General features: G+C 37.4%; 1 protein-coding gene and 2 long non-coding RNA genes across 4 annotated transcripts in view; 2 read left to right on the forward strand and 1 right to left on the reverse strand.

Moving 5' to 3' along the window:
• The first annotated feature begins 334 nt into the window (after window positions 1-334).
• Window positions 335-8,657, forward strand: LOC111772735 (uncharacterized). 2 transcript variants are annotated; one of them, XR_002806735.2, is made up of 3 exons: window positions 335-468; window positions 1,286-1,432; window positions 3,084-8,657. It is a non-coding gene; the product is annotated as an uncharacterized lncRNA (long non-coding RNA). The 2 variants fall into 2 exon arrangements; XR_011437283.1 differs by lacking the exon at window positions 3,084-8,657 and having other exon boundaries at window positions 1,286-1,503.
• A 1,937-nt stretch (window positions 8,658-10,594) lies between these two features.
• The window catches only part of ITFG1 (integrin alpha FG-GAP repeat containing 1), a 266,617-nt gene continuing 250,248 nt past the window's right edge, over window positions 10,595-26,963 (reverse strand). The window contains exons 15-18 of the mRNA XM_005608247.4: window positions 19,037-19,161; window positions 17,882-17,964; window positions 14,765-14,882; window positions 10,595-12,024 (exon numbers count right to left, since the gene is read on the reverse strand). Coding sequence (XP_005608304.3) covers window positions 11,965-12,024; window positions 14,765-14,882; window positions 17,882-17,964; window positions 19,037-19,161 — 386 coding nt within the window. The 3' untranslated portion in view covers window positions 10,595-11,964. The remainder of the gene's footprint in view (window positions 12,025-14,764; window positions 14,883-17,881; window positions 17,965-19,036; window positions 19,162-26,963) is intronic.
• Window positions 13,072-17,340, forward strand: LOC138923553 (uncharacterized). The gene is made up of 3 exons (XR_011437284.1): window positions 13,072-13,173; window positions 13,715-13,807; window positions 17,166-17,340. It is a non-coding gene; the product is annotated as an uncharacterized lncRNA (long non-coding RNA).

Here is a 26,963-nt window from a genome sequence, read left to right on the forward strand (position 1 = left end):
GCACAAAGGCAAGTATTCACACGGTTTACAAGTGAAAACGTGTTTAACACCAATTAATATCAGCGTATTTCACCCTTTACCATGTACGATGGGAGGTATAAAAGAGGTGTGTCTTTGGGTTCCTAAGGACAAATCACCTATTTAAATCGAGATTGCACAAAAGAAGCAACTAGGAAATAAAACATTCAAAGCATTTCCACAAATATAATAAAGGGACATGCTGGGAGGCTGGGACAGTAATAACAAGAATACTAAATTAAGTCACAATGGTGCACAAAAAGGGCTGCGAGGAAGGAGCCCGCTCAGCTTCCGGAACGTAATAGGTTCCTAGTGCGTGGTCGACTTGAAGAATCGAAGCGGTGTGTGTGATGTCATCAGAGAGAGCTTCCTGAAGGAGGTGACACAAAGAATGGAAAGGCTGTGGACGGCGGGTGGAGAGGAGCAAGGGCGGGCGAACTTTCACGCCAGGCAAGGAGCCGGGACGGGCATCGCACTTGGGGCAAATGCTGTCTTTGGTGGGAGGTAGAGACAACCCTGAGTATGGGGGCTTTGACCGTGGAGACCCTCGCTTGAACGCTAGGCAGAGGCGTTTGTGCGCAATTCAGGAGGCCGGAGGCATAGTTTTAACAGTGGAGTTCTGGGAAGATTAATCTGGCAGTTGAGTTGAGGCTATAATAAAAGAGGAGAGATTAGAGCAACCGCAGGGATTCAGAAAGTGTATATGGGGGCGGCCCTGGGCCGAGTGGTCGGGTTCCCGCGCTCCGCTTCGGGGCCCAGGGTTTCGCAGGGTCGGATCCTGGTGTGGACATGGCACCGCTCACCAGGCGGCGTCGCACATGCCACAACCAGAAAGCCCCACAACTGAAAATATGCAACTATGTACCGGGGGGCTTTGGGGAGAAAAAGAAAAAAAAAAATAGTATATATGCAGCACTTTTTCAGTTAGCCTGGTAGCTTTTATTGGCAGTGCCGTTTTGATGAAACCTAGAAAGTCTTTTCTCCTCTAGTGTGTTGGCTGGGGAGCAGCTTCCCAAGGAGCAGACTGGGGATGTTCATTTTGTGGCTCCCTTGTAAGACACCTATCTTTTGGATGTACTGGTGTAATTGTCTGGAGCAGATTTTTCAAGGAATGTGGTAAAGCACAGATCATAGCTGAGACTACTGTGTGGCCATATGTTAACTAAACCGAAAGGGAAGCAGTTTGCAAAGCTCTCAGCTGGGGAGCTCTGTGTTTGAATGATTCTTCCCCCAGCAGAGCCCCCAGTAACTCCCGGTCTGTCCCCAGGTTACCTGGCGGTTCCCAGGTGACGAGGACCCCGCTTCTGTTGCTTCCCGCCTGATCTTCCGGACGTGATGGTGTCTCTGCCTCCTCACAGAATCCTTCCTGTAGTTGAAATCTGGTTTTCTCTGAGTCCTCTGCAGCGCTTGAATGGTGTGTGGCATTGACTTACTGTTAGAATGAATCATTTAAAATGCATTTTATCCCGGTGTTTATGTACCAAACAGATTTTGTTGTCTGTCTTTTTTGCTAGAGTTTGAGAGCTCTAACATCTTATTAAACGATAGCCTAGGAAGGCAGGCTGTTATGTTGAGATTGTTATGGACTGAATGCTGTGTTCCCTCGGAATTTGTATGTTGAATTCCTAAGCCCCAGTGTGACTGCATTTGGAGGTGGAGCCTCGAGGGTAAATGCAGCCTTAAGGGTGGGGCCCTAATCTGATAGGATTAGTGTCCTTGTAAGGAGAGAGGCCCGGGAGGGAGCTTGGAGCAAACGCGTGTGAGGAAGCGGTGAGAAGGCGTGGTTCGCAAACCGGAAGAGAGCGCTCACCAGGGGCGGAGTCGGCTGGAGCCGTGATCCGGACCTTCATCCTCCAGGACCCGGAGAGAGGAAATGTTGCTGGATGCGCCCAGTCTATGGTGTTTGTTGTGGCATCCCGAACAGACTCATACGGAGAGATGAGGCAGGAAGACAGAGGAAGTCACACACAGCCAAACTGGTGTACAGTAAAATAGGGATCTCACACTGCTTTTTCTGTACTGTGTGCAGATATGGCTACAATGATGGTGAAATTGAGTGAAAAAATCATATAGGATCTCAGTGTATGAAGGTTTCACTGTTACTATACAACTGTAAGGGATTTTTTTTCTTCTTTTTTTTTCCCCCTAAATATTCTTCTCTCCAAAGCCCCCACCCAGTACATAGCTGCATATTTTAGTTGTGGGTCCTTCTAGTTGTGCTGTGTGGGACGCTGCCGTAGCATGGCCTGATGAGCGGTGCCATGTCGGCGCCCAGGATCTGAACCAGCGAACCCGGGGGTGGAGGAAGCAGAGCGCGCAGAACTTAACCGCTGGGCCACGGGAAAGGAAAAAGAGGAAAATTTTTAATTTTTTAACTCATTGTACTAGCCTGCTTGGGTTGCCATAACAAGGTACCACAAATGAGATGGCTTAAACAGTAGAATTTATTTCTCGCGGTTCTGGAGGCTGGAGGTCCAAGGTCAGGATGCTGACAGCGTTGGTTTCTCGTGGGGTCTCTCTTCCTGGCGTGCAGACTGCAGCCTTCTTGCTGTGTCTGCAGGTGGCCCTTCCTCTGTGTGTGCAAACAGCTCATGTCTCTTCTTCTTATAAGGACACCAATCAGATTGCATTAAGTTCCCACCCTTATCATCTCATTTAACCTTAATTACATCCTTAAAGGTTCTGTCCCCAAATACAGTCACACTGGGGGTTAGAGCGTCAACATATGACTTTGAGGGGACACAATTCAGTCCACACACCCATGAACCAAAATTATTCCTGTTAATGATATTGAAGAAGAACTGCCTCCAGGGAGTCAAAACCAGTTCTTTCAGTAACCCTGTCACCTAGACTTGTGTCCAAATTTGTGCTTAGTCTAATTCCAAAGCAAAAAGATATTTAAGAAAGATTGCCTACTACCAGTACTAAAGTATTTCAACTTTATCAAGAAAATTTCTGGCATCCAGTTACTTTCATTTGATTGTGAAAAACTTACAAAAGTCCTGATTATATTTCTCAGAATAATATTGCTAACATATAACAGTATGTTGGGCTTTTCTTAAAAGCCTGTTAGGCCGCAAGCCCAGCTGGGCTAGGGCAGGGGGATATCACGCCGAGAGACCGAAGAAACAACCGGAGACTGCGAGCGAGGCGTATGGGTTTATTGGGCCCTACATACTAGAGCGAGTGCAGCGGCCACCGGCTGGATGGAAGAACGCGTCCGCCCGGAACCGGCGGAGAGAAGCTTGCGTAAGTAGGCAGAGGAACCAAGCTGCACACTGGCCAAAGGGCTGTCCTTGGTACGACCAGCGTTCCCAGAACAGTAGCTCACATGGAGGGCCCTGCGTCCCTGTAAGGCGTGCTGTTATTCTTGTGGGGTTAGGGAGGGTCCGGGCTGGCCGGGCCCAGATTGTCAGAAATCCCCGCAGCTGGGCGGCCTGCCCAGAAGGGGCCAGAAGGACACATGGTTGCAACGGGCCCGGGGGTTTCTGCTGAGCAAGCAAGGCCCAGGCCCTACAAAGCCCCAATCCCATTTTGAAAGCAGATGTTTCCTTTATGCTTAAACCTCTTTACTACAAGCTGAAATGAATGCTTGTTTATTGGTACAATATGAAACCATAAGATTAAAGTGTAAAATTCTTGACTTGGTTATTTGGTAATGTTTACTAGATAATAGAACTTTCTTATATGTTCAACTTAAGAGCTAGACGGACTGTGAATATCTGTGCTGCTTGATATACCTATGCTATTATTACCAGTGTCAGTAGAATGCATATTTTCAACTACATGTCCATGTTAAATTCTCATATTTGTAAGGAACGTGTGTCTAAATTATTGCGATTATTAGCACCAAATCTCAAACTTTTTTTTGCATTATAAAATATATAATCTAAGATTTGTGATGCAAACATATTTCTAGATATGTGATCTACAAAGAGATCTTTGGGAAACTTTGATAGGATCTTTAAAAAATTGTGAAATATAATACATATTTGAAAAAGTGCCTAAAATAAATATGAATGTACAGTTTGTTTATAATGCTGAGTGCCATGTAAATACCACCCAGATCAAGAAATAAGACTTCATCTACACCTGGAAGCCGCCACGTGCTTGTGCCTGGTCATAATTTTTTCTCAGTTCCCTAGAGTTCATCATTATTCTGACTTTCATCATTTCCTCCCTTTTCTTTATAGTTTTCCACCTCTAAATGCATCTTTAAACAATATAGTTTTTCCTATTTTTGAACTTTAAATGAATAGAATCATGGTGTATGTATTCGCTTGTATCTTGCTTTCTGCTTACTTTTGGAAAATTAATCTGTGTTGTTATGTATAGCTCTCCTTCATTAAATGTCATGGCTGTGTAGTATTTCATTGTCTAAAAATCCATGTAGATGGACGTTTAGGCATTTGTAGCTTTTGGCCATTAGGAACATTGCTGCTATATTTATACCTAGATCCTGGTATACATGTGCAAGAATTTCTATTAAGAGTAGAATTGCTGTGTGGAATGAAAATATCCGTATCTTCAACTGCAATAAATAAAAGTAAAAGCAACCACTGCTTATAAAGCAATTATACCCCTTTTTATGAAGTCCCGCCCAGAGTGTGAGACTTCCCTTGCTCCACATCTACGCCAACATTCGTTATTGTCAGCTGTTAACACCGTGTGTGAAGCTAGCGGGTGTGTGGTGAGGTTTTAATTTGCACTTTCCTTACTAATTAGTTTGAACACCTTGTTATATGTTTATTGGCTACTTGAATTTCCTCTTTTTGTGGATGACCTATTCAAAACTTTTGCCCATTTTTTTACCAGTCTGTCTTCTTAAATCATTTTGTAGAATTTCTCTATTTTGGGTACTACTCGGTTATACGTATGGAAAATATTTTCTTTCATTTTATGGTTTGTCTCTTCACCCTTTTAAGAGTGTCTGTGATGAACAGAAGTTATTAATTTTAATGTACTCCAATACATCAAAAGTTTCCTTTAGGGATTAGTGTACCTGTGACTTGATCATGAAGTTATTTATGTATATTAAATACTAAAAGCTTATACATTTGCATTTCACATCCACCTGTCTTTTCCCTAATACTACACTAATCATTGTAACTTTATATCGTTTTGATATCTGACAGAGCAAGTTCTTGTTCTTTTTCAAGCTCGTCTTGGCTATTCTTGGTCCTTTGTATTTCCATATATGTTTTAGAAACAGCTTATCAAGTTCAGCAACAATAACAACAAAAACCCATTGCATATTGAGTGGAGTTGGGGAAGATTTGACATCTTTACAATATTTAGTCCTTCTATCTATGAACATGGTATACATATGCATTTATTGAAGATTTCTTTAATGTTTCTCAGGCAAGTTTTATAATTTACCCCACAGAGATGTGGTGTATCTTGTGTTATATTGATTCCTAGGTACTTGACTTTATTTGATGCTGTTATAGTGTTAATCTAAGTCCATTTTGTAACTGATTTGCTTATACGTAAAAATGAAATTGATTTTAGAAACTACCAAACTGTTCTCCAATGTGGCTTCACCATTTTGTATACCTACTAGGAATATATGAGAATCCCAATTGTTCTTCATCCTTGTTAGCACTTGGAATTGTCAGTATTTTTTGTTTTAGCTTTTACAATATGTATGTAATAGGTGTGGTAGTGGTATCTTTTCATGACTTTAGTATTCATTTCCCTAATGGTTAATGATGTTGAATATCTTTTCATGTGCTTAGTTGCCATTTGTATGTCTTCTGTGGTGAAATGCCCAAGTTCTTGCCCACTTTTAAATTGCGTTATTTGTTTACGTATTGTTGAGTTTTAAGAGTTCTTTATACATTCTGGATACAAGTCCATTGTTGGATATGTGATTTGCAAATATTTTCTTTGCATATGTAGCTTGCTTTCATTCTCTTGAAAGTGCTTTTGGCAAAGAAAATGTGTTTAATTTAGATGAAGTCAAATTTATCAATATTTTCTTATGGATCATACTTTTGGTGTCATTTCTAAGAACTCTGCCCAGTTCGTGAAGATGTTCTCTTGTGTTTTCTTCTAAAAGTTTTATAATTCTACATTTTACATTTAAGTTTATGATCCACTCTGAGTTAATTATTGTATAAGGTACGAGGTTTAGGTCAAGGTTCTTTTTTTTCTTTGCATATGGATGACCGCTTGTTCTAACACTGTTTGTTGAAAAGACCGTCTTCCACTGAATCACTTTTACACCTTTGTCAAAAATCAAATAGCTATATTTTTGTGGGTTTTTTCCTGGACTCTATTTTGTTCCATTGATCTATTTGTTTATCTTTTTGCCAACATCACACTATCTTGATTACTATAGCATTACAATAAGTCTTAAAATCAGGTAGTTTGATTCCTCCAACTTTGCCTTCTTTTTCAAAATTAAGCTCTAGTTTCTTTACTCTTTCATATACATAATCTTGTTTATGTCCACAAAAAATACTGTTGGGATTTTGGTCGGAACAGTATTAAATCTATAGATCACTTTGGGGAGTTTTACATCTTTACTAGGTTGCATTTTCCAATCCATGAACACAGTGTCTTTCCATCTAAGTCTTCCTTGAGTTCTGTTGTTAGCATTTTTAGTTTTCAGCATACAGATCCTATGCATGCTTTGTTATATTTCTACATAAGAATTTCATTTTTTGGATCAGGCCATGCTGAGGCGGGGTCCCACATAGCACAACCAGAAGGACCTGCAACTGGAATGTACAGTGATGTACTGTGTGGCTTTGGGAAGAAGAAGAAAAAAAAAGGTTGCCAGTACTATGTTGAAAAGTATCAGTGGGAGAGGACATCATTGCTTTGTGCCTAATTTCAGGGGGAAACCATTCAGTCTCTCACCACTAAGTATGTTGTGATAGCTGTAGATTTTTTGTAAATGCCCTTTATTAGGTTAAGGGAGTTCTATTCATAGTTTGCTTAGATTTTTTTAAAAAATCAGGAATGATGTTAGATCTTGTCAAATTATCTTTCTGTGTCTATTGAGAGGATAAGATGGTTTTTCTGATTTATTAATATGGTGAATTATATTACTTTTTTTCCTACAGATAGTGAACTAGTCTTGCATTCTGGGATGACACCCACTTGATCAGGATATCTTTTTATATTTTTCCAGATACAATTTGCTAATGTTTTATTGAGGATTTTTGCATCCATGTTATAAGGGATATTGGCCTGTTGTTTTATTTTCTTGTAACCTCCTTGTCTGGTTTTGGTATTAGGGAAATACCTTATAAAAGGAGTTGTGAGGTGTTCCTTCCTCTTCTTTTTCTTCAACAGACGGTGTAGATATTAGTATGTATTATTTCTTCCTTAAGTGTTAGTAAAATCTGTCAGTGAAATCATCTGTTCCATTGAGTTTTCTTTTGTGGAAGGTTTATTTTTTAAGATAAAAGTTGATAAGGTTTATCGATTTCTTCTTGGGTGAGTTCTGGTAGTTTGTATCTTTTAAGGAATTGATCCATTTAATCTAACTTACTGAACTCATGGGCATAGATTTGTTCATAGCGTTCCCTTCTTGTCCCTTTAATGTCTGTGGGATCAGTAATGATGTCTTCTCTTTCATTCATTATATTGGTTATTTATGTCTATTCTTTTTATTTCCTGGTCAGCTTAGTTAGAGGTCTATCCATATTATCTATCAATCTTTTCGAAGAGCCACCTTTTTATTTCATTGATTTCTGCTCTAATCATTTCCTTCTGTATTTTGTTTGCTTTAGGTTTGCTGTGATCTTTTTTCTAGTTGACTAAGGTCAGAGTTTAGGTTCCTGATTTTAGATCTTTCTTGTTTGTTAGTATATGCATTCAACGCTATAAATTTCCACGAAGAACTGCTCTCTGTCTCCTACAAATTTTATGTTGCATTTTAACTTTTATTTGGTTAAAAATATTTTAAAATTTCCTTTGAGAGTTCCTCATTGACCCCAAGGTTATTTAAAAGTACATTAATTTCCAAATATTTGGATACTTTCCAGGTATCTTTCTAGTTTAGTTCTATTTTAGTCTGAAAATCTTTGTATCATTTTTACTCTCTTACATTTGGTCAGGTTTGCTTTATGGCCCAGAATACTGTCTGTCTTGGTGAATGTTCCATGTACACTTAATGAGACCTGTATTTCACTGTTGTTGGTTGGAGCATTTTATACATACCCATTAGGTTAGGTTGATTGACTGTGCTTTTCATTGCTAAGCCTTCTGATTTTCTGCCTACTTTTTCTGTCAGTCACTGTAGAAGAGTATTGCCACTTCCAACCTAAATTGTGGGTGTGTCTATTTCTCCTTACAGGTCTGTTTTTGCTTTATGTAGTTTATACGCATTTAGGATTTTTATGTCAAGAAGAGCAGAGTGATCTTGGGTGAGTCTGCTCTGTTCAGTTGAGACAATCTCCAAAGGGGGATGACAGCTGATTACTGAAGGCACTCCCAGAAATTAGGAGAAATCCTTTATTCCTGAAGGAGGATCTGGACACTGCATCACAGCATCTACCAGAGGAGTAATCAGGTTTTCTATTTGAGTGTTTTAATGATGTTTTCATAGGAATTGGTCTATTTTGTTAAACTTTCAAATTCATTGGTATTAAAATTAACGTCTTCCAGTTTTTGTTTTATATATACATTATCTGTAGTTCTCTCTCCTTTTTCGTTTCTGGTATTGGTTATTTGTGCTTGTTTTCTTTTTCTTGATAGAGGCTCTTGGGGCAGCTGGCAGCCATTTAAGTGATTAACTTGGGGGTACACAGGCCTAGTCTTCTTACCCTAACTTGAGACAGGTTAGGAGATAGGAGAGGTCATTCTATCTCAAAATTCAACATAGGGTTGTATGAGGCATTCCACTGAGAATGGATCACAACTCAATTTCTCTCCCTGCCCAATATTCCTTCCTTCCCTTCTTCTATGCTGGTGTTGATCAACAGCACTCCGTAATCTATTATCTGTTTTATTAGTCTTTAAAGATAAACACTAATAAAGACTCCATCGCCTGGCCAGGGGACATAAAGCCAGGCTGCAAGTCATCACAAAGGCTGCTTAACTTTCAGGTCACCTTCACCCTGAGGAGTTAGCCCTTAAGTATCCTAGCTTAATACTTGGTGTACCATCAGGGTCTGCCGGACACAATTCAAGTTTTTGAGTTTCTTTTTTGAGTAGTTCTAGCTATTTGTAAGGATTAATATGTCCTGACTTTTATTATTTCTTAGAGGTCTTCTAAAGAACAAAAGGAAAATTATTTTTTAAAATATGGAATAAAACTCATTCTCTCTTGCAATTACCATATGTATCCACTGGACCCTTGTATAAATCTAAGATTTATTATGTAATCTTATCGATCTTATTTTTCCTATATTTTGAAACATTTTGCTGTAGCATTTCTCTCCATGAAAACGCTATGAAGCCAAGATCCTTTTCCTTTTAGTAACCACAGCCCGAGTAGAGATGCTCTTCACAGACTTGTAAAGATGCTCAATAATCTGAGGGTGCATCTCTAGGTATCTCTACCCATAATAGGGCCCTATCTTTCCTTACTAAGAGTGGGAATGGTAAGGAAAGTATGTTTAAAAGTTGTAACCTTTAATTTTGAGGCCTTCTAGGAGTGAGAAACTATTTTGGGAATTAAGTTTCGGAAAATACATAAAGATTTTTGGGTGGTAGATGGAGAAATATAAAAGGCTAGTCCAAATAAATGGTGTCTTACCAACAATGTATTTATAGTATTTACAAATACCATAATTTTTATCTTCAAAGTTAAGTCTTAATTAGTCCTCCTTGTTCCCCAAAGAAGGAGGATTATAGAAGTATAGATCAGTGGAAGAGAGTCAGAAAATGTTAAGTTACTGTTGTCACTGCAGTGGGAAATGGGAGGGAAGAAAAGAACCAGCACTTAATCAAGCACCTTCTGTGTACACGTAGCTATTTAAGACTCAAAACATCCTTAAAGGAAGGTATCACTCACGGTACTTCTTTTACAGATGAAGAAACCAAAGCTCAAAGAAGGAAAGTGACTAAAAGTAACAAAATGGGAGGGTTAGGCTTTGAATCCAGATTTGTCTGATGTCAAAGTCTTGTGCTTTTTCCACTAAAATATTCAAAATTAATATAAAGGTCTTTCTATTTCATTCTCAATGTTGTGACATATTTTTCACCTGTTGCCCCTTAATAAATGACATCAATGTTGCATTTGGAGGTAGTATCAAGATGCAGAAACATAGTATAATACCACTAATTGTATTTTCAATTGTCATTAACGTTTTATTTGCCTATAGCACTACTCCTCGAAGACCCTGACTCCAAGTGAGTTTTAAAACTCATGCTATTGTCAGCTGAGAGACACTAACCCTAACTATCTTTAGGAACAGTGTGGAACAGGGCCCGGCACAGTGCGCGGGTGGATAACTGTGTAGTGAGTCTAAGCGCGGTGGTCAGGAATCTTGCCCTGCTCACAAGGAGGCAACGGCAAGTCACTTTACTTGTCTCACAGTCCAGAGAAGTGACTTAGACCTTGGATTCTCTAAGGCCTCTTCATGCTCCAAAATAACGATTTACAGACTCACCAGAATACCTGGTTCCAATACAGAGTATTTATTCAGAAGACATATTAACATGCTCAGATACACAGAGTAAACCACTTATACACGCCATTCTCAGCGAACTGTAAAGAAAAACTAACATGAACAACAAGATTAAATGTTCTCTGAGAAGTTTTTGTAGTTTATAGCTATCACATGCCATTTGCATATTAGAAAATTATTAACACTGATATATAAGCTGTTTTCCAGATCTTAGATGAAGTCTTAAAGTAACTTTTTGGTGAGGTGAAGTTCACAAAAATTTGCATTGAAGTCTGAATGTAAATCAGAGACTCCTGCAAGCTCTGAAGAATGCAAGTGTGATTGAGCATCTGTACTCCCAGTGCTATCCAAAGCAGTTTCCTCTCCAGAAATCAAATGTTCTTCATCACCACATGGTAAGCATCAGTGCTCAAATGAAAATTTTAGGGCACATTAATTCTTAGAGGGCACTATAATTTTTAGTTATGAACAAGTAATAAATCTTTATATAAGATGTCAACCACCGAGAATTTAGGCTTTCCAAAGAACATTATTTCCTTACGCCTGAAAATAAAATTCTATCGAGTCTATATATTTTGACAATTAGTTCTAGAAGTCTGTACAAAAATTATCTAAAATAGTAATAGATGACAGCTACCACTTATTGAGCACTTACTTTGTGCTAGACACCAAGCTAAGCACTTTACATACATCATCCCATTTAATGTTTGCAATAACTCGAGTAGTAGTGTTAACTCTGTTTATAAACAAGAAAATGGAGGCATACAGAGGTTAAGCACTTAGCTAAGTTCAAACAGCTTTTAAGTGGTGGAACCAGGAGTGTAAGGCGAGTCTGCCTGACTGCCATCCCAAAGCCAGCGCACCCAATCACTACGTCGTGTGCCCCCCGCGAGCGCCCCCGACCTGCGACGGCCAAGAGGAAATCAGTAGCTCTGTGGTACATTCACAGAATTATAATTGGCATCGTTAGAATAAGAAGCAAGACCAATTCCAGCGGAACACAAGAGACCCTGCTCATTTAAATATTTTTATTCACACGTCTTTCCCCAACATCATTATTCTAATAAGATTATAAATACATGAACACCTGAGAACATGCAACACATTCCACAAAGGAACACAAATGCACAGCACAAGTGAATAAAGAACCCAAGTTATTATATACAAAGTGCTTTACAAAAAGACCTTGTGACATATTCAGACCATATTTATTTGAATACTTTCCAATAATTACCAAGAGATGCATCATTTATAAATAATATTCAAAATCTCCTACTTTCTTCTATAATCCAAATTAGTATTTCAGTTAATCAAGCAAATAGCTGTTCTGTTGCCTTTATATGATAGTTAAGGCAAGTCACATGGCATCAAAATGAAACCGATGGGCTTCTTGTCGTTTTTCTCTATCATCTGCTTTCTGAAAAAGAATTTGAGACTAGTTTATAAATGATAGGAAAATGTCAAGAAAAGACTCATTTCTGAAATATAAAGTGGCTAATTAAAAAAAAGCCCTCAGCAATTAATAGATTAAAGGTGTGATTTTATTATGCAATAATCTTATGAAATATTTTTGTAGTTTACAGTAGCTATTTTATAACTAATGATCCACTAAATTGAATTTAAAAACCAACAAGAAATGTTCCTTAAATACTTAGTTTGTTGTCATTTATTATTTATGTGAAAGTAGGAGTAAACATTAGACTCTGTAAGGATGGAATCAACAATACATTTTCCCCATTAGTTAATAAACAAGTCTAAGTGAATTATATTAAAGTACATTAATTATTTTTGGTTAAGCTATTGATTTAGCAGATATTTATTGACCCTCTGCTACCAGCAAAGTACTGCACTTGGTATTTTGAGGGACTTAGAAAAACCTGTTTTGTATCTTGTTCTCAAGGAACTTAAACCCTAGAAAGGACAAAGCAGAACATACTGAATAACTGTGTTTTGGGATAAAAAAGTGAAGAATGTTACCAATATTCTGAGAGAAAGATTATTTCTAGGTTGGGGTGAGGAAAGGGAAAGCTTTGAAAAGATAGTATTTATGGAAATGGAGACAGAGGCATTCATTCCAAGCTGGGGTAGAACAGGAGCAATCACGGGGAGTCCGGCAGGAGCGCGGCACATGTGAAAGCAACTGGGAAGAAACAAGGTGGGAAAGGTGCATGGTGGAGTCCCATGGGAGTCCAGGAAGGCGAGGCCAAGCAGCTTACACTAATTAGGAGTGGTAGTCATGAAAGGTTTCTGAGCAGAGGAGTGACAGGATTAAGTCTAATCTTATTGATGAGTAATCTGGCAGCACTGTGCTAAATGGAAGGGAGAGAAGAGAGAACGGAATCAGCGAGACCAGGTAGGACACAAGGAGCTGAGCTTCAAGCACTGGCAGTAGGAAGAAGAAGTGGAGGCAGCTGCAGAGATTCGTAGGGAGCAGAATCAATATGGCAACTGATTGAATCTTGTAGGAAAGGAAGAAAGAAGAGAGACGGAGCTTTAGAATAGTCATGCACCACATAATGACGTTTCGGTCAACGATGGACTGCATGTACGATGATGGTCCCATAAGGTGAGTCTGTAAAGCCTGGGTATGAAGTAGGCTGTACTATCTAGGTTTGCGTACATACACGCTATGATGTTCACACGACGATGAAATCGCCTAACAACGTATTCCTCAGAACATATCCTTGTCGCTAAGGGACACAGCACTGTACGGGTTTTAAGGTGCTTGTCCGTGATCCAGGTAGAGCCGTTTGGCGACAGTTGGAAATGGGGGAAGAGACTTTTAGAGAGAGATGAGGGCTGGGGATATTTGAGGTAATACCTGAAGCCATGATTTTAGATAAAATCGGCAGAGAAAGTGCAGAAAGAAGAGGGCCTAGGGCAGACCCTGTGGATGGGGAATGGCAGAAAGGAGCAGACAGCGCAGGTGAAAGAGAAGCGGTCAGAGAGACAGAAACTCAGCACCACAGGGGAGGCAGTTTACACGGTCCAATCCATATTTGTAATGAAAACTTTAATCTTTAGCCACTGCATCATTATTGTTGTTATGTTTATACTGTAATCAGATCCCCTGAGAAGTTAATGAATTAGTTTCCTTTCCTTCCTAGGTCTAGAGCTATGTAATGTTCCAGACTACGTCCTGACACTTCTCTACAAAGTCTGTAGGGTCTGAGCTTATCTCTTAAGTTGCCATCTTAAAAGTAAGTGAATATGTAACTTTATGTCCTCATTTTGATATGTAAAGGAGCAATTTTTTTGGAGAGACAAACCTATGAACATTTATCAGAACAATTAACATGTTCTCTTTTTCATGAGTTACGACAGCTAAGATAAAACAGACAGTAATTTTAGTTAACAAAAAATGATGATGATTGGCATGACAATCCAAAGAGAGTAGGTACAAAAAAAGAAAACCTTTGGGACACAAAGAAGTCTTTTTTAGGGAACCTTGTTGGAACCTACTAGTTATGTACTTAATATATGTTCATATACAAATAGAAATTAGCTTTTTCAATTTATATCTAAACTGCTGATAAATTTATGTAGTAGCTTCTTTTTCTCATAAACATTGTATAAAAAATCTACATTTTTGGAATTTTGTCTTTAATTATCATTTAGGGTGTTACACTAAAGAACAGAAATCAGTTTAGTTTAGTGCAAGAATACTCGATAGACGGAAAAGACGTTTTTTACTTTAGTTATTACTTCCAACCTAAACCTTGAGAAAATCATTTAACCTCTCTGTGCTCTAATTCTTTATAAAGAGATAGGTGCTATTCCTGGAAAAAAGTGTCCATGGCTCTATGAGTGACATGAACAGAGGCTCATTTAAAAAAATGATTATTTTCCAAGCTATTATGAAATTGTTTCTAATTAAGTTTTTCTATATACCTGGTGATTTTTGGGGGATCACTTTATTACTAATGAACAACATGAGAGTTTTAAAATAGTCTTCTCTTATGATTTGTATGAATTGCTGAGACTTTAGTAACTTAAAAGGGTAAAAGAAATTATCATCTATAAGATGACACTATGGACAGAACTTGAAAAATCAGAAACTCTTGGTCATGTGAGAAAGTTTAAAATAAAGTTTTTAAAGAGCAATCTATTACTATTATAAATTAACCAAAGCTAATGTTCCATTTAAATGAACAAACCTTTTCCTGCCAATGTAGAATGCCAATTATTGCCAAGATGAAAACACAGACACCGATGAGAGCTATAGCAGTAAGTAGAACAATGTTACTTGGTGTAAGATACAGTTTGGCACTCCAGCTGTAGATGAAAACAGAAGAGCTGAAATTACACATTTTAACTTATAAATAACAAAATTTTACTGAGATCAAAAAGCAAAACAGCTTACTAAAGAATCAATCAATTCATTCATTAATTCATTCGCCCATCTATTCATTATAAATAAAAAGGCAATTAAACTTAGATAGGGCTAAAAATATTGATGATCCTGCAGAGTTCACATTTTACCCAGAGAACTGAAATAGAATTTTTGATGAGATGCTTCAATATTTTTCATTGATCCTGTGTGAGGATTATTCTTAAGTAAACCTATCAAGGGTACTTTGGGTAATCTTAGACATTGTTTTTACATCTTGATTGACTTGCTGAGTTTGAAACCTTGAACTCTAAGGCTATGTAATCACAAGATTTTGGTAAGGTTTCTATAATTGGCTTATTTTTTACCCCTGTTCACATATGTATTTTGACCAATGAAAACGACCATATGTCCAAGTGGGTGTAGACAGATGGTTTGTGCAAAACTTCTACCATTTCTTTGTCATGTTGTAGGGTTTACATACTACAGTGATGATGTAACTTCTTACAAAATCACTTTTAGTCCCTCAGTGTTAATGGCAACATACAGACTTTAGCATAAGTAGGACTAGCTCTTTTTCTCAAACAGTCCACATGATATAGCTCCTACAAACCCTGACAAGCCTAAAACTGAGGTCTGCATCCCCAACACTGCAGGTGGTCTACACAAAGAAGTTTTTGTTCTCTCTGAAAATAAATAATGGATATATTTCCATTTTAAAAGTTTAATAAAGGTAAGATCATTCTGATGACTACCAAGTAGCAATTGACTTATTTTGGGATAATAAAAATTTATTGATCCATAAATTAGCCCCTAGTCAATAGATCTCAAAATACACCTCAACCTAAAATCAATTTGGGTTTTTATTACATACGTAAATTTGAAAAGAATATTTCTTCAGAAAAAGCAAGAGAAACATGAAAAATATTAAGATTATAGAAGAAAGCTATAACAGAATTTTCAGAATTTCAAGAGTAAGAAAACAAATACTGTTAATTAAAGTTGAGGTTAGTTATTCTCAGTACCTTCATACTTAAAAAAAAGTTTTTTCATGAGTATTTTTGGTGGTTCTACTTTTTAAATTAATTAAACCCATGCATATAGGAATTTTGGTAAGAAAAAAAATTGGGCAAAAGCCCAATCCTCAGTTTCTTACTCAGAAAGCAGTCATTCTTAACAGTTTCTTGCACGTCCTTCCAGAGATATTTTATACATATGTAAACATACATACACAGATATCTTCTTTTTAAAACCATAAATGGGTGCTTACTATGCATACTCTAAATGCATTTTCCCTTTACTGTCTTTTGCTTACCACTCTATTTTAAGATATTGTCCTGGTAGGTCATGATATTACTCCACACAGAAGCATCATAATTTATATAGTTTCCTACTTATGGTACAGATTTTCTAGTTTTGTTATAAATTTCATGTATAGAAAACTAACAAACACACAATACAGACTCATTAAAACAATCTGAACTCGGACTGTAGGTGTTTCTATTGATGTTATCTTATTTCCAGCATAATGAGCATAATGCTTAAGAAAGTTGTTTCCTTAAGTAGTTTGGCTCTACAGCCCAGAAATCCACCATGAAACACATCCAGTGGTGTACTGGTAAACTGGCTCTCGGAGGGGGGGGGGGGTGTTGAGAGGGTGGGGAAGCCCTGATTGGCACTTGCCAATTTTCACAGTGTAAATACTCGCATCATAGCTGATTTTAATGTGACTCACTCAACAGAGTTGGAAAGAGATGCATACAGTTAGGTCTTGAGGTGGCTTGAGCTGGTTCTAGCAAACCACCGAATACACCCCAACTAAAAATTTAATAAAAACAATACAGTCTGTATTTTGAGAAGAAATGTAAAAAGTAGGACCCCACTGGTTACATATTCAGAGATGGATTACACTGTTTCTCTTTGGTTATTTTTTCATATTGCTATCAGACTAGCCTTAAGAACAAGTTATAGTCTTCCCAATGATTTTAAATTTTAGTGAATATCTTCATCACCTATTTTTTTTAAAAAAGATAGAATCACTCTAGTAACTTCAAGAAAAAGAACAAAGATAAATTAAGGATTTAGAGTTAAATGCTATATTATGAAAGGAACATATTCTGCTAAAAATGATAAAAAAACCCTACCATTCACTGAAAACTTCCTACATGCTGGGCACTGTATTGCATCTTCATCCTTCTAATGTAGGTGTTTTTTCTTCCATTTTACAGATGCAGAAATTGACCCTCAGAGAGGACAAAGGACTAGCTGCCAATCTCAGTTAGTCAGCAGTGGATCGGAGTTTCTAGCCTATGTCTGTTTGACTCCAAAATTTTTGCCTAACCATTGTGGGAGATATACTACTTCTCAAAGCATTTATTAAAAAGATTGATGCTTATTAAAAAATTTAGCACCCTGAAATTTTAGAATTTATAGCTAGCAAACTGAAGACCAGTTTATTTAAGTGGAATAGGAATAAATCCCTAATTAGTTAACCTCTTGTTGTTCCAATAAGGTTTAATTTATTCATGAAAAATGCCAGGGACCTTCTGTGTAGGTATGTTAAAGTTTGCTTTAAGCAAATTAAGTGATGGCACTCATGGGAAAAAGTTTGTTTTTTTTCTTTTAGGAAGCTTAGCCCTGAGCTAACATCCGCCACCAAGCCTCCTCTTTCTGCTGAGGAAGATTTGGCCCTGAGCTAACATCCTGCCCATCTTTCTCTATGTTATACATGGGATGCCTGCCATAGCATGGCTTGATAAGTGGTGTGTAGGTCCATGCCCAGGATCAGAACCGGTGAACCCTGGGCCACCGAAGTGGAGGGTGTGAACTTAACCACTATGCCACTGGGCCGGCCCAGGAATAAGAGTTTTTAAAAGATGTAACTGTGTCTATGATTCAGAGTTGACAAGATTTCTGCCAAATTCAGTTCAAGCAAGGGTATTACCTTCGAGGAACGTTGTGAGGATATGGAATGACAATTAGCTGGGAATTTGGAATGATTGCAGTCCACTCCTGTTTTCGTATAGACTAGAAAAAGAATTTAAGAACATTTTACATCAGTACGCTTTCAAAACAATCATTATTCTAAATAAAGAAAAACTTAAGTACTCTTTGATTAACTAAAATCCTATGTATGGATTAAATTAAATTTCCATATAATAAGCCCAAAATAGGACTCCTGTGCCCTCTCGGCAAAAATTTTTTGATCTTTTCAGGGAAGGAGTATATTTCTGTCTCATGGACTCATTAATTCAACAAATATTTATAGAACACTTATGCAGCAGGCACTGTGCAAAGTGCTATTTACAAATGCTGCTTGGAGCTAAAATTCAAGTTGAGGGGGGGAGTCTGATGATAAATAATTTATAGTATATTAGATGGTGAAAATGAGGAGGAAAAGCAGGAAAGAGGGATAGGAAGTGGTGAGATGTATGGGAGAGGTGTGGAAACTATATCTTCAAATTTTGATGTGCTGTATGTAAGACAGGCTTGGATAGGTCACTACCAATCATTTTTAAAAAATTCTTTAAAGGGCCTAAAAAAATTGCATTACAGTAGTCCCCCCTTATCTGTGGGAGATACTTTTCAAGACCTCCAGTGGATAAGGGGCATGGATAGTACTAAACCTGTATAAAGTATGTTTTTCCTATACATACTTACCTGTGATAAAGTTTAATTTATAAATTAGGCACAGTTAGAGATTAACAACAATAACTAATAATAAAATGAACAATTATAACAATACACTGCAATAAAAGTTATGTGAATGTGGCCTCTCGCTAAATAACTTATTGACCTGTACTCACCCTTCTGCTTCTTGTGATGACGTGAGATGATAAAATGCCTGCGTGGTGAGAGGAGGTGAGGTGAGTGACGTGGGACTGTGACAGTGTAGTATGAGGCCACTACTGACCTCTGACTATACGTCAGGGGGAGGATCATCTGCTTCCGGACCACAGCTGACCTTAAGTAACTGAAACTGCGGAAAGTGAACTGCAGATAAGGGGGAGCTACTGTATTTGAACTCAAATTATTGAATCAAAATATTTCAATAGTTAATATTAACACACAGATTAATTGTATACAAATTTTTACTCACCTTCTCTCCAGATGGACGGGGAATACCAACATAAAGATGATCAAGAAAATTTGCACTTCGACCTAACCCAAGTACACTGTATGGCAGCTGGAGAGCTAAATGTGCCGACTGGCTGAGTTGTCCAGCTAAATTTATTTAAAAAAAAAAAAAGGAAGAAGAAATCTTTGGAAACATTGCTCTCATCAAATATTAAAATGATAAAATGTTAAAAATGTATGTGCTAGAACTTATTCTTTAAAGATAAAAATGTGAAATGAAATGTCCAGTTCAGTAACATTAAAGATTTACTTTTTAAAGAAAACAGCTTTATTGAGATATAGTTCACACACCATAAACATCACCCATCTAAAGGGTGCAGTTAAGTGGTTTTGAGTATTTTCAAAAAGTTGCTGAGCCATAACCACAATAAAATTTTAGAACATTTTCATCGCTCCAAAAAAGAAACCCTATACCCACTAGCAGTTACTCCTATTTCTAACCTGTACCCTTCTAGCTGTAGGTAACCACTCATCTACTTTCTCTCTGGATTTGCCTATTCTGGAGCTTCATATAAATGCAACCATGCAATGTGTGGTCTTTTTATGAATAACACTGCTGTGAACACTCACATACAAGTTTTGTGTCAACTCATGTTTTCTAAAATGGCCGCACCATTCTAATTCCCCCCAGTAAGCTATGAGGGTTCCAGTTTTTCCACATCCTTGCTAGCACCATGTCTTTTTGATCATAGCCATTCTAGTGGTTGTGAATTGGTATCTCATTGTGGCTTCTATTTGCATTTACCTAATGACTAATGATGTTGAGCTTCTTTTCATGTGCTTATTGGCCATTTGTGTATTTTCCTTTTTATATCTGTAAGGTTGGTAGTGGTCTCCTCTTTCATTCTGGCTTTTAGTAATTTGAGTCTCCTCCTCTTCTTGGTCAGTCTAGTTAAAGGTTTGTAAAATTTTGTTAATCTTTAAAAAATCTTTTGGCTTAACAGGTTTTCTCTGTTTTTCTATTCCCTACTTATTTCCTCTCATATTTCCTTCCTTCTGCTTGCTTTGGGTTTAGTTTGCTTATTGATTTCAGATTGTTCCCATTCCTGAATATAGGCATTTACAGCAATAAATTTCCCTCTAAGAACTGCTGTAGCTGCATCCCATACATTTCGGTATATTGTGTTTTTGTTTTCATGTACCTAAAGTATTTTCTAGTTTCCATTGTGATTTCTTTGTGTGTTTTTTAGGAGTGTGTTGTTTAATTTCCACATATTTGTGAATTTCTAAATTATTACTGATTTCTTTTTTTTTTCCTTTTTCTCCCCAAAGCCCCCTGATGCATAGTTGTATATTTTTAGTTGTGAGTCCTTCCAGCTGTGGCATGTGGGATGCCTCCTCAGCATGGCCTCATGAGTGGTGCCATGTCCGCGCCCAGGATTCGAATCAGTGAAACCCTGGGCCGCTGAAGCGGAGTGCATAAACTTAACCACTTGCCATGGGGCCGGCCCCTTATTACTGATCTCTAGTATCATCCCATTATATTTGGGGAACATAGTGGGATGACTTCAATACTTTTAAATTTGTTGAGGCTTGTTTTATGGACCTAGCATATGGTCTACCCTGGAGAATGTTCCATGTGTGCTTGAGAAGAATGCTTAGTCTGCTGTTGTTGGGTGGAGTGTTCTGTACATGTCTGTTACATTTAGTTGGTTTATAGTGTCATTTTTTTCTTTCCTTATTCACCTTCTGCCTAGTTGTTTGATCCACTATTGAAAGTGAGGTATTAAAGTCTCCAATTATTTATTGTTGAATTATTGATTTCTCTCCTCAATTCTTCATGTATTCTGGGGGCTCTGCTGTTAGATGCATGTCTTTATAGCTGTTATAACTTCCTATGGAGATACTTTTTATTGTCATTATAAGATGTCCTTCTTTGTCTCCAGTAACAATTTTTGTCTTAACATCTAGTTTTATCTGATGTTAGAATGGACATTCCAGCTCTCTTTTGGTTACTCTTTGCAAGGTATAATCTCCCCCATCTTTTTACTTTCAACTTATTTGTATCTTTGAATCTAAAGTGTGTCTCTTTTAGATAGCACCTAGGTGGGTCATATTTTCTTATCCATTCTGCCTTTTGATAGGAGTGTTTATTCCATTTACATTTACTGTAATTACTAATAAGGTAGGATTTAGGTCTGCCATTTGCTATTTGTTTTCTATATGTCATGTCTTTTTAACTCTTCTATTCTTTCATTGCTGCTTTCTTTTGTTAAATGTTTTCTAGTATATCATTTTAATTCCCTAGTTGTTTCTTTTGTTATATATTTTTTGAATTCTTTTCATAGTGGTTGCACTGGGGATTACAATTAGCATATTATCTTTAAAAAACCTTAATTCCTAGGGCATATGACAACTTTGCTCTCCCTACTTTGTGCTATTGTTATACAAATTTATTTTTATATATATTATCACCCCATGAACACAAGTTTCTAATTATTACTTTATGCAGCAGTCTTTTAAATCAGACAGGAAAGAAGAGGCATTACATAATAATAACACATGCAACATATTTTATATATCTACAGTCTTACTGGTATTTTTTACTTATTTGTGTAGGTTCAAGTTACTGTCTAGTTGTCTTCTCAGGTTCAGCCCAACGGGTTCCATTTAGTATTTCTTGTAGGGCAGGACTGCTAGTGATGAATTCTCTTTTTCTTTATCTAGGGGTGTCTAAATGTCTTCATTTTTGAAGGATAGCTTTGCCAATATAGAATTCTTGATTTGACATTGTTGTTTCTTTCATCACTCCCTTCCGGCCTCTATGGTTTCTGATGAGAAGTCAGCTGTAATCTTATTGAGGTTCTCTTGTATGTGACGAGTTGCATCTCTCTTTGTTTTTTGACAGTTTGACTATGTGTCTTAGTGTGGATCTCTATGAGTTTATCCTACTTGGAGTTGTTGAGCTTTTCAGATGAGCAGATTAATGTTTTTCATCAAATTTGGGTGGTTTCCACCATTATTTCTACAGATATTTACTGTGCCCTTTTCTTTCTCTTCTCCTTTTAAGACTCTCCTTATGTATATGTTGTTGTGTTTGATGGTGGCTCCACAGGCCTCTGAGGTTGTTCATTTTTCTTTCTGTAACTCAGACTGTGTACTCTTACTTGATCTACATTCACGTTTGCTGATTCTTTTGCTGGCTCAAATCTGTTGTTCAGCCCTGTATTGAATTTTTCATTTCAGTTACTGTACTTTTCAACTCCAAAATTTCTGTTTGATTTTTAAAAATAATCTTTATCTCTTTATTTGTATTTTCTATTTAGTGAGACATAGTTGCCATACTTACCTTTAATTCTTTAATGCTAGTTTCCTTTAGGTCTTTGAACATATTTGTAATAGCTGATTTATAGTGTTTGTCAACTTAGATATTGATCTTCCAGCACGTTTTCTGTTTTTTTTTTTTTTTTAAATGTGTATGTGGCATACTCCTCTTTCCTTGCATGCTTTATAATTTTTTGTTGAAAACTGGACTTAGGTAGTACCACAGTTGTTATATTATCTATCTCCCCCCAAGGGTTTGTAGTTTTTTCTTTGTTGTTGTTGTTGATGCTCATTTGTTTAGTGACTCTCCTGGATGAATGCTATAGATTCTGTATTCCCTGCAGTGCCTGCCATTAAGTTCTTTTATTTTCTTATTTTTAAAGGTCTTATTCTAAGCCTGGCTTCCTAGGGGGCATACCTGAGGCAGTATAACTTAGGGGTCAGCCAATGATTGGTCATAAGATTTCCTTAAATATCTTGTCTATATGTCTTCCAGCCTTTGTCAAGGGGATTTATGTGTGAAGGCATGCCTTCAAACTTCAGGGAGTTTACAGGACACAGGGCCTTGAGGTCAGGCAAAAGGGAACTGAGTATGTGAATGAGGTAGTTTCCCTTCTAGGCACGTTCACAGTCTTCTGGATCCCCAAGAATATGTTGTAGCTTTTCAAAGTTGACTATGGTTGTCTAGTTCCTCAGGACTTCCTGTTATGTTTTGGCCAGGCTTTTCTTCACTGCACCATAGGCTTAGGCAGCTGAGATTTTGCCAGTAGATTGTTGTTTTTGTTGGTAATGCCCTGGGGATAGGGCTTTTCTTTTTTTCTTCTCCTGCTGGGCTGAACTCTGAGTCAAGTCAAATAGCCCCTACATCCTGAGGATGGAGATTTTCCAGGGAGTTGCTAGTTTGGACAAAATATTGACAGTGCTGTGCAGTTGGGAATTTTAATAGAGCTCCAAAGGTCAGTCCTGGCCACTGACTGTGAGGCTGCTTGCTTTTCAGGGCTGCTGTCCACTCAGGAGAGAAAGGAGGTGGGATGGGAACAGCCTCAAGTTAAAATGCACAGACCCTGTTATCTCATCGAGGATTAGTAGTTTCTCTTGGACAGACGACACACAGTCCATTCTGTGGCTTTGGCTAATTTCCAGAGTTCTGAAATGGTTGATATGAGTGTCTGGCCAGTATTTTTGTTGTTTTTTGGGAGAGCAGGTTCATGAAGTCCTCACACTGGCATTTGAACAGTCAATCTCTCCCTATTATGGTGTTCGCTACATACTTAAGATTTAAATACAAGGTTAATTAGTATCTAAATATTTTAATTAATTAATTAAAAAATGTTTTAAAATCTACGTGTGTCAATGAAGGGTGAAGTTTCATTTTTTTTGTGAGGAAGATTGGCCCTGAGTGAACATCTGTTGCCCATCTGCCTCTTTTTTTTCCTTTCCTCCTCAAAGTCCCAGTACATAGTTGTATATCCTAGTTGTAAGTCATTCTAGTTCTTCTATGTGGGACGCTGCCTCAGCATGGCCTGATGAGTGGTGCACAGGTCTGTGCCCAGGATCTGAACCGGTGAACCCTGGGCTGCTGAAGCGGAGCATGCAAACTTAACTACTTGGCCATGGGGCCGGCCCCTACATATTTTAATATTCACTGGGACTCTGCTAAACCTCACTAATGTTACCTGGAAATATGAAATCATTGGAAAGTATATATCTGATTCTTTATATATTTCTTATGTTAATAAGTTAGGCATTTTTTTTCCTCCCCAAATCCCCCCAGTACATAATTGTATATTTTTTAGTTGTGTTTATGATATTGTAAAGCAAAATAGTGAATTGCATGGGCTGTACAATTAGTCCACCTTATGGAGTTATGCTGATTGAATGATAATGATTAAAAGAAGAGTGTTCCATGCAGTAAACACTCAATACATGTTAGCTGTCTTTATTAAAATTTATTATACAGTTGAACTAAAAATTAAATATATATGGATTTCATTACACTATCAGCAATGACTGACTTAAGTGACACCAAACTAGACTTATAAACTATTTTCCAATAATTACTTTCCTGAAAAGAACCAAAATAAGAACATTTATCAATAGTACTCTATTAAGATCATAGAGCATAAATTCCAAATTAAAATTATATGTTTAATAAGAAAACTATTAAAAACAATAATGAAAATAAAATTATCCAAAATATCAAAAGGAAGACATAATTATTATATTTTAGCATACTTTTAATCGTGTAATTTTCCGCTAGGTATGTGCATGCACAAATAAACATGTTAGCATACTTCAGTATTATTGCTTTTCACTCAGCATTATTTCCTGAGTATTTTTTCATGTCATTAAAATTCTTTAAAAATAGATAAGAAGAGAGAAAGATGATTGCAACACTGAAATCCCATTAAGGGAAAACCAAGGATAACACAGTTAAAAGACACATATTATTACATTTACCCTTTAAAATTATTTTTCTAAAACTATACACACATTATCAAAAACATAATTTTATTGCCTACATAATATCCTTATATCATTATTAAAAAAATTAATCTCCTACTGTTGGAGATTAAGGATTTTTCCTAATCTTTCACTATTATAAATGATGTCTAATGAACATCTCTGCATATCAATATTTGTCTGTGCCCGGATTATTTCTTACGTCCTAGAGATGGAATACTGGATCAAGGAGGAGGATGACCATTACTTGGATGAAAGAATAGTCTCTCCAACAAATTTTGCTAGGACACCTGGATAATGACATATAAAAGAAAACCTGATTTCTAAAAAGAGGTTGTACTACTTTACATTTCCACTAGTTTTCAGTGAAAGCACCCATTTCACTCCATTCTATTATTATTTTTTAGGTCAAATTCGCATAATGTACAATTAACCACTTAAAGGATAAAATTAGGTGGCCTTTGGTGTAGTCACAATGTTGTGCGACCACGAGCTCTCTCTAGTCTCCAAACGTTTTCACCACCCCACAGACACCCCACACCCATGAGGAATCGCTCCCCATTCCCTTCTCCCCTGGCAACCTCTAATCTGCTTTCAGTCTCTATGGGTTTATCTACTCCACATGTTATCACATAAAAGGAATCATCCATGACGTGAACATTTATGTCTGGCTTCTTTCACTTAGCATAACGTTTTCAAGATTCATAGAAGTTGTAGCAAGTATCAGCACTTCATTCCTTTTTGTGGCTGAATGATATTCCTTGTATGTATGTACTTTGATTTGTTTATCCATTCATCAATTGGTAGACATTTGGGTTGATTCCACCTTTTGGCTGTTATGAGTAATGCTGCTATGAACATGGATTTACAAATATCACTTTGACACCCTGCTTTCAGCTATTTTGGGTATATACCCAGAAGTGGAGCTGCTGGATCACATGGTAATTCTATGTTTAATTTTTGGAAGAAGTGTCATACTGTTTTTCCCAGCAGCTGCACCATTTACATTCTCATCACTAACGTCTGAGTGCTTAGTTCTTCACCCCCTTAGTGACACTTGTTTCTATATTTTTTCACTAAAGTCATCCTAGTGGTTGTGAAGTGGTAACTCTGGTTTTGATTTTGCATTTCATTCATGAATAATGATGCTGAACATCTTTTTATGTACTTACAGGCCATTTGTGTATCTTCTTTGGAGAAATATCCTTTGCCCATTTTTTAATTGAGTTGTTTCTGTTTTAGTTGTTGAGTTGTAAAAGTTCGTTATATATTCTGGTTACTAGAATTCTATCAGAGATAAGATTTGCAAATATTTTCTCCCATTCTATGCAGTTGCCTTTTCACTTTCTGGAAAATGTTCTTTTTTTTTTTTTTGAGGAAGATTAGCCCTGAGCTAACATCTGCTGCCAATCCTCCTCTTTTTGCTGAGGAAGACTGGCCCTGAGCTAATATCTGTGCCCATCTTCCTCTATTTTATATGTGGGATGCCTGCCACAGCATGGCTTGACAAGTGGTGCCATGTCCACACCCGGGATCTGAACCGGCCAACCTCGGGCCGTGGAAGCGGAATGTGCGCACTTAACTGCTGCGCCACCAGGGCGGCCCCTGGAAAATGTTCTTTAATGCACAGAAGTTTTAAGTTTTCAAGAAGTCCAATCTATTTTTTCTTTTGTTACTAGGGCTTATGGTGTCAAATTTAAGAATCTATTAGTAAATCCAAAAAAATGAAGATTCACCTATTTTTTCCTAAGAGTTCTATAGTTTGAGCTCTTATGTTTAGGTCACGGATCCATTTTGAGTTAATTTTTTTTTATATGGAGTGACATAAGCATCCAACTTCACTCTTTTGTATGTCACCATCCAGGTGTCCAAGCATGATTTGTTGAAGAGACTATTCTTTCCCCATTGAATGGTCTTGGCACCTTTGTCAAAAATTAATTGGCCAGAGATGTTTGGGTTTATTTCTGGACTCTCAATTCTATTCCATTGGTCTACGTGTCTACCTTTATACTGGCACCACACAGTTGACTACTGTAGCTTTGTAGTAAGTTTTTTTTTTTTTTTTGAGGAAGATTAGCCCTGAGCTATCTACTGCCAGTCCTCCTCTTTTTGCTGAGGAAGCCTGGCCCTGAGCTAACATCCGTGCCCATCTTCCTCTACTT

Source organism: Equus caballus, chromosome 3, assembly GCF_041296265.1.
Source record: "Equus caballus isolate H_3958 breed thoroughbred chromosome 3, TB-T2T, whole genome shotgun sequence".
NCBI lineage: Eukaryota > Metazoa > Chordata > Mammalia > Perissodactyla > Equidae > Equus > Equus caballus.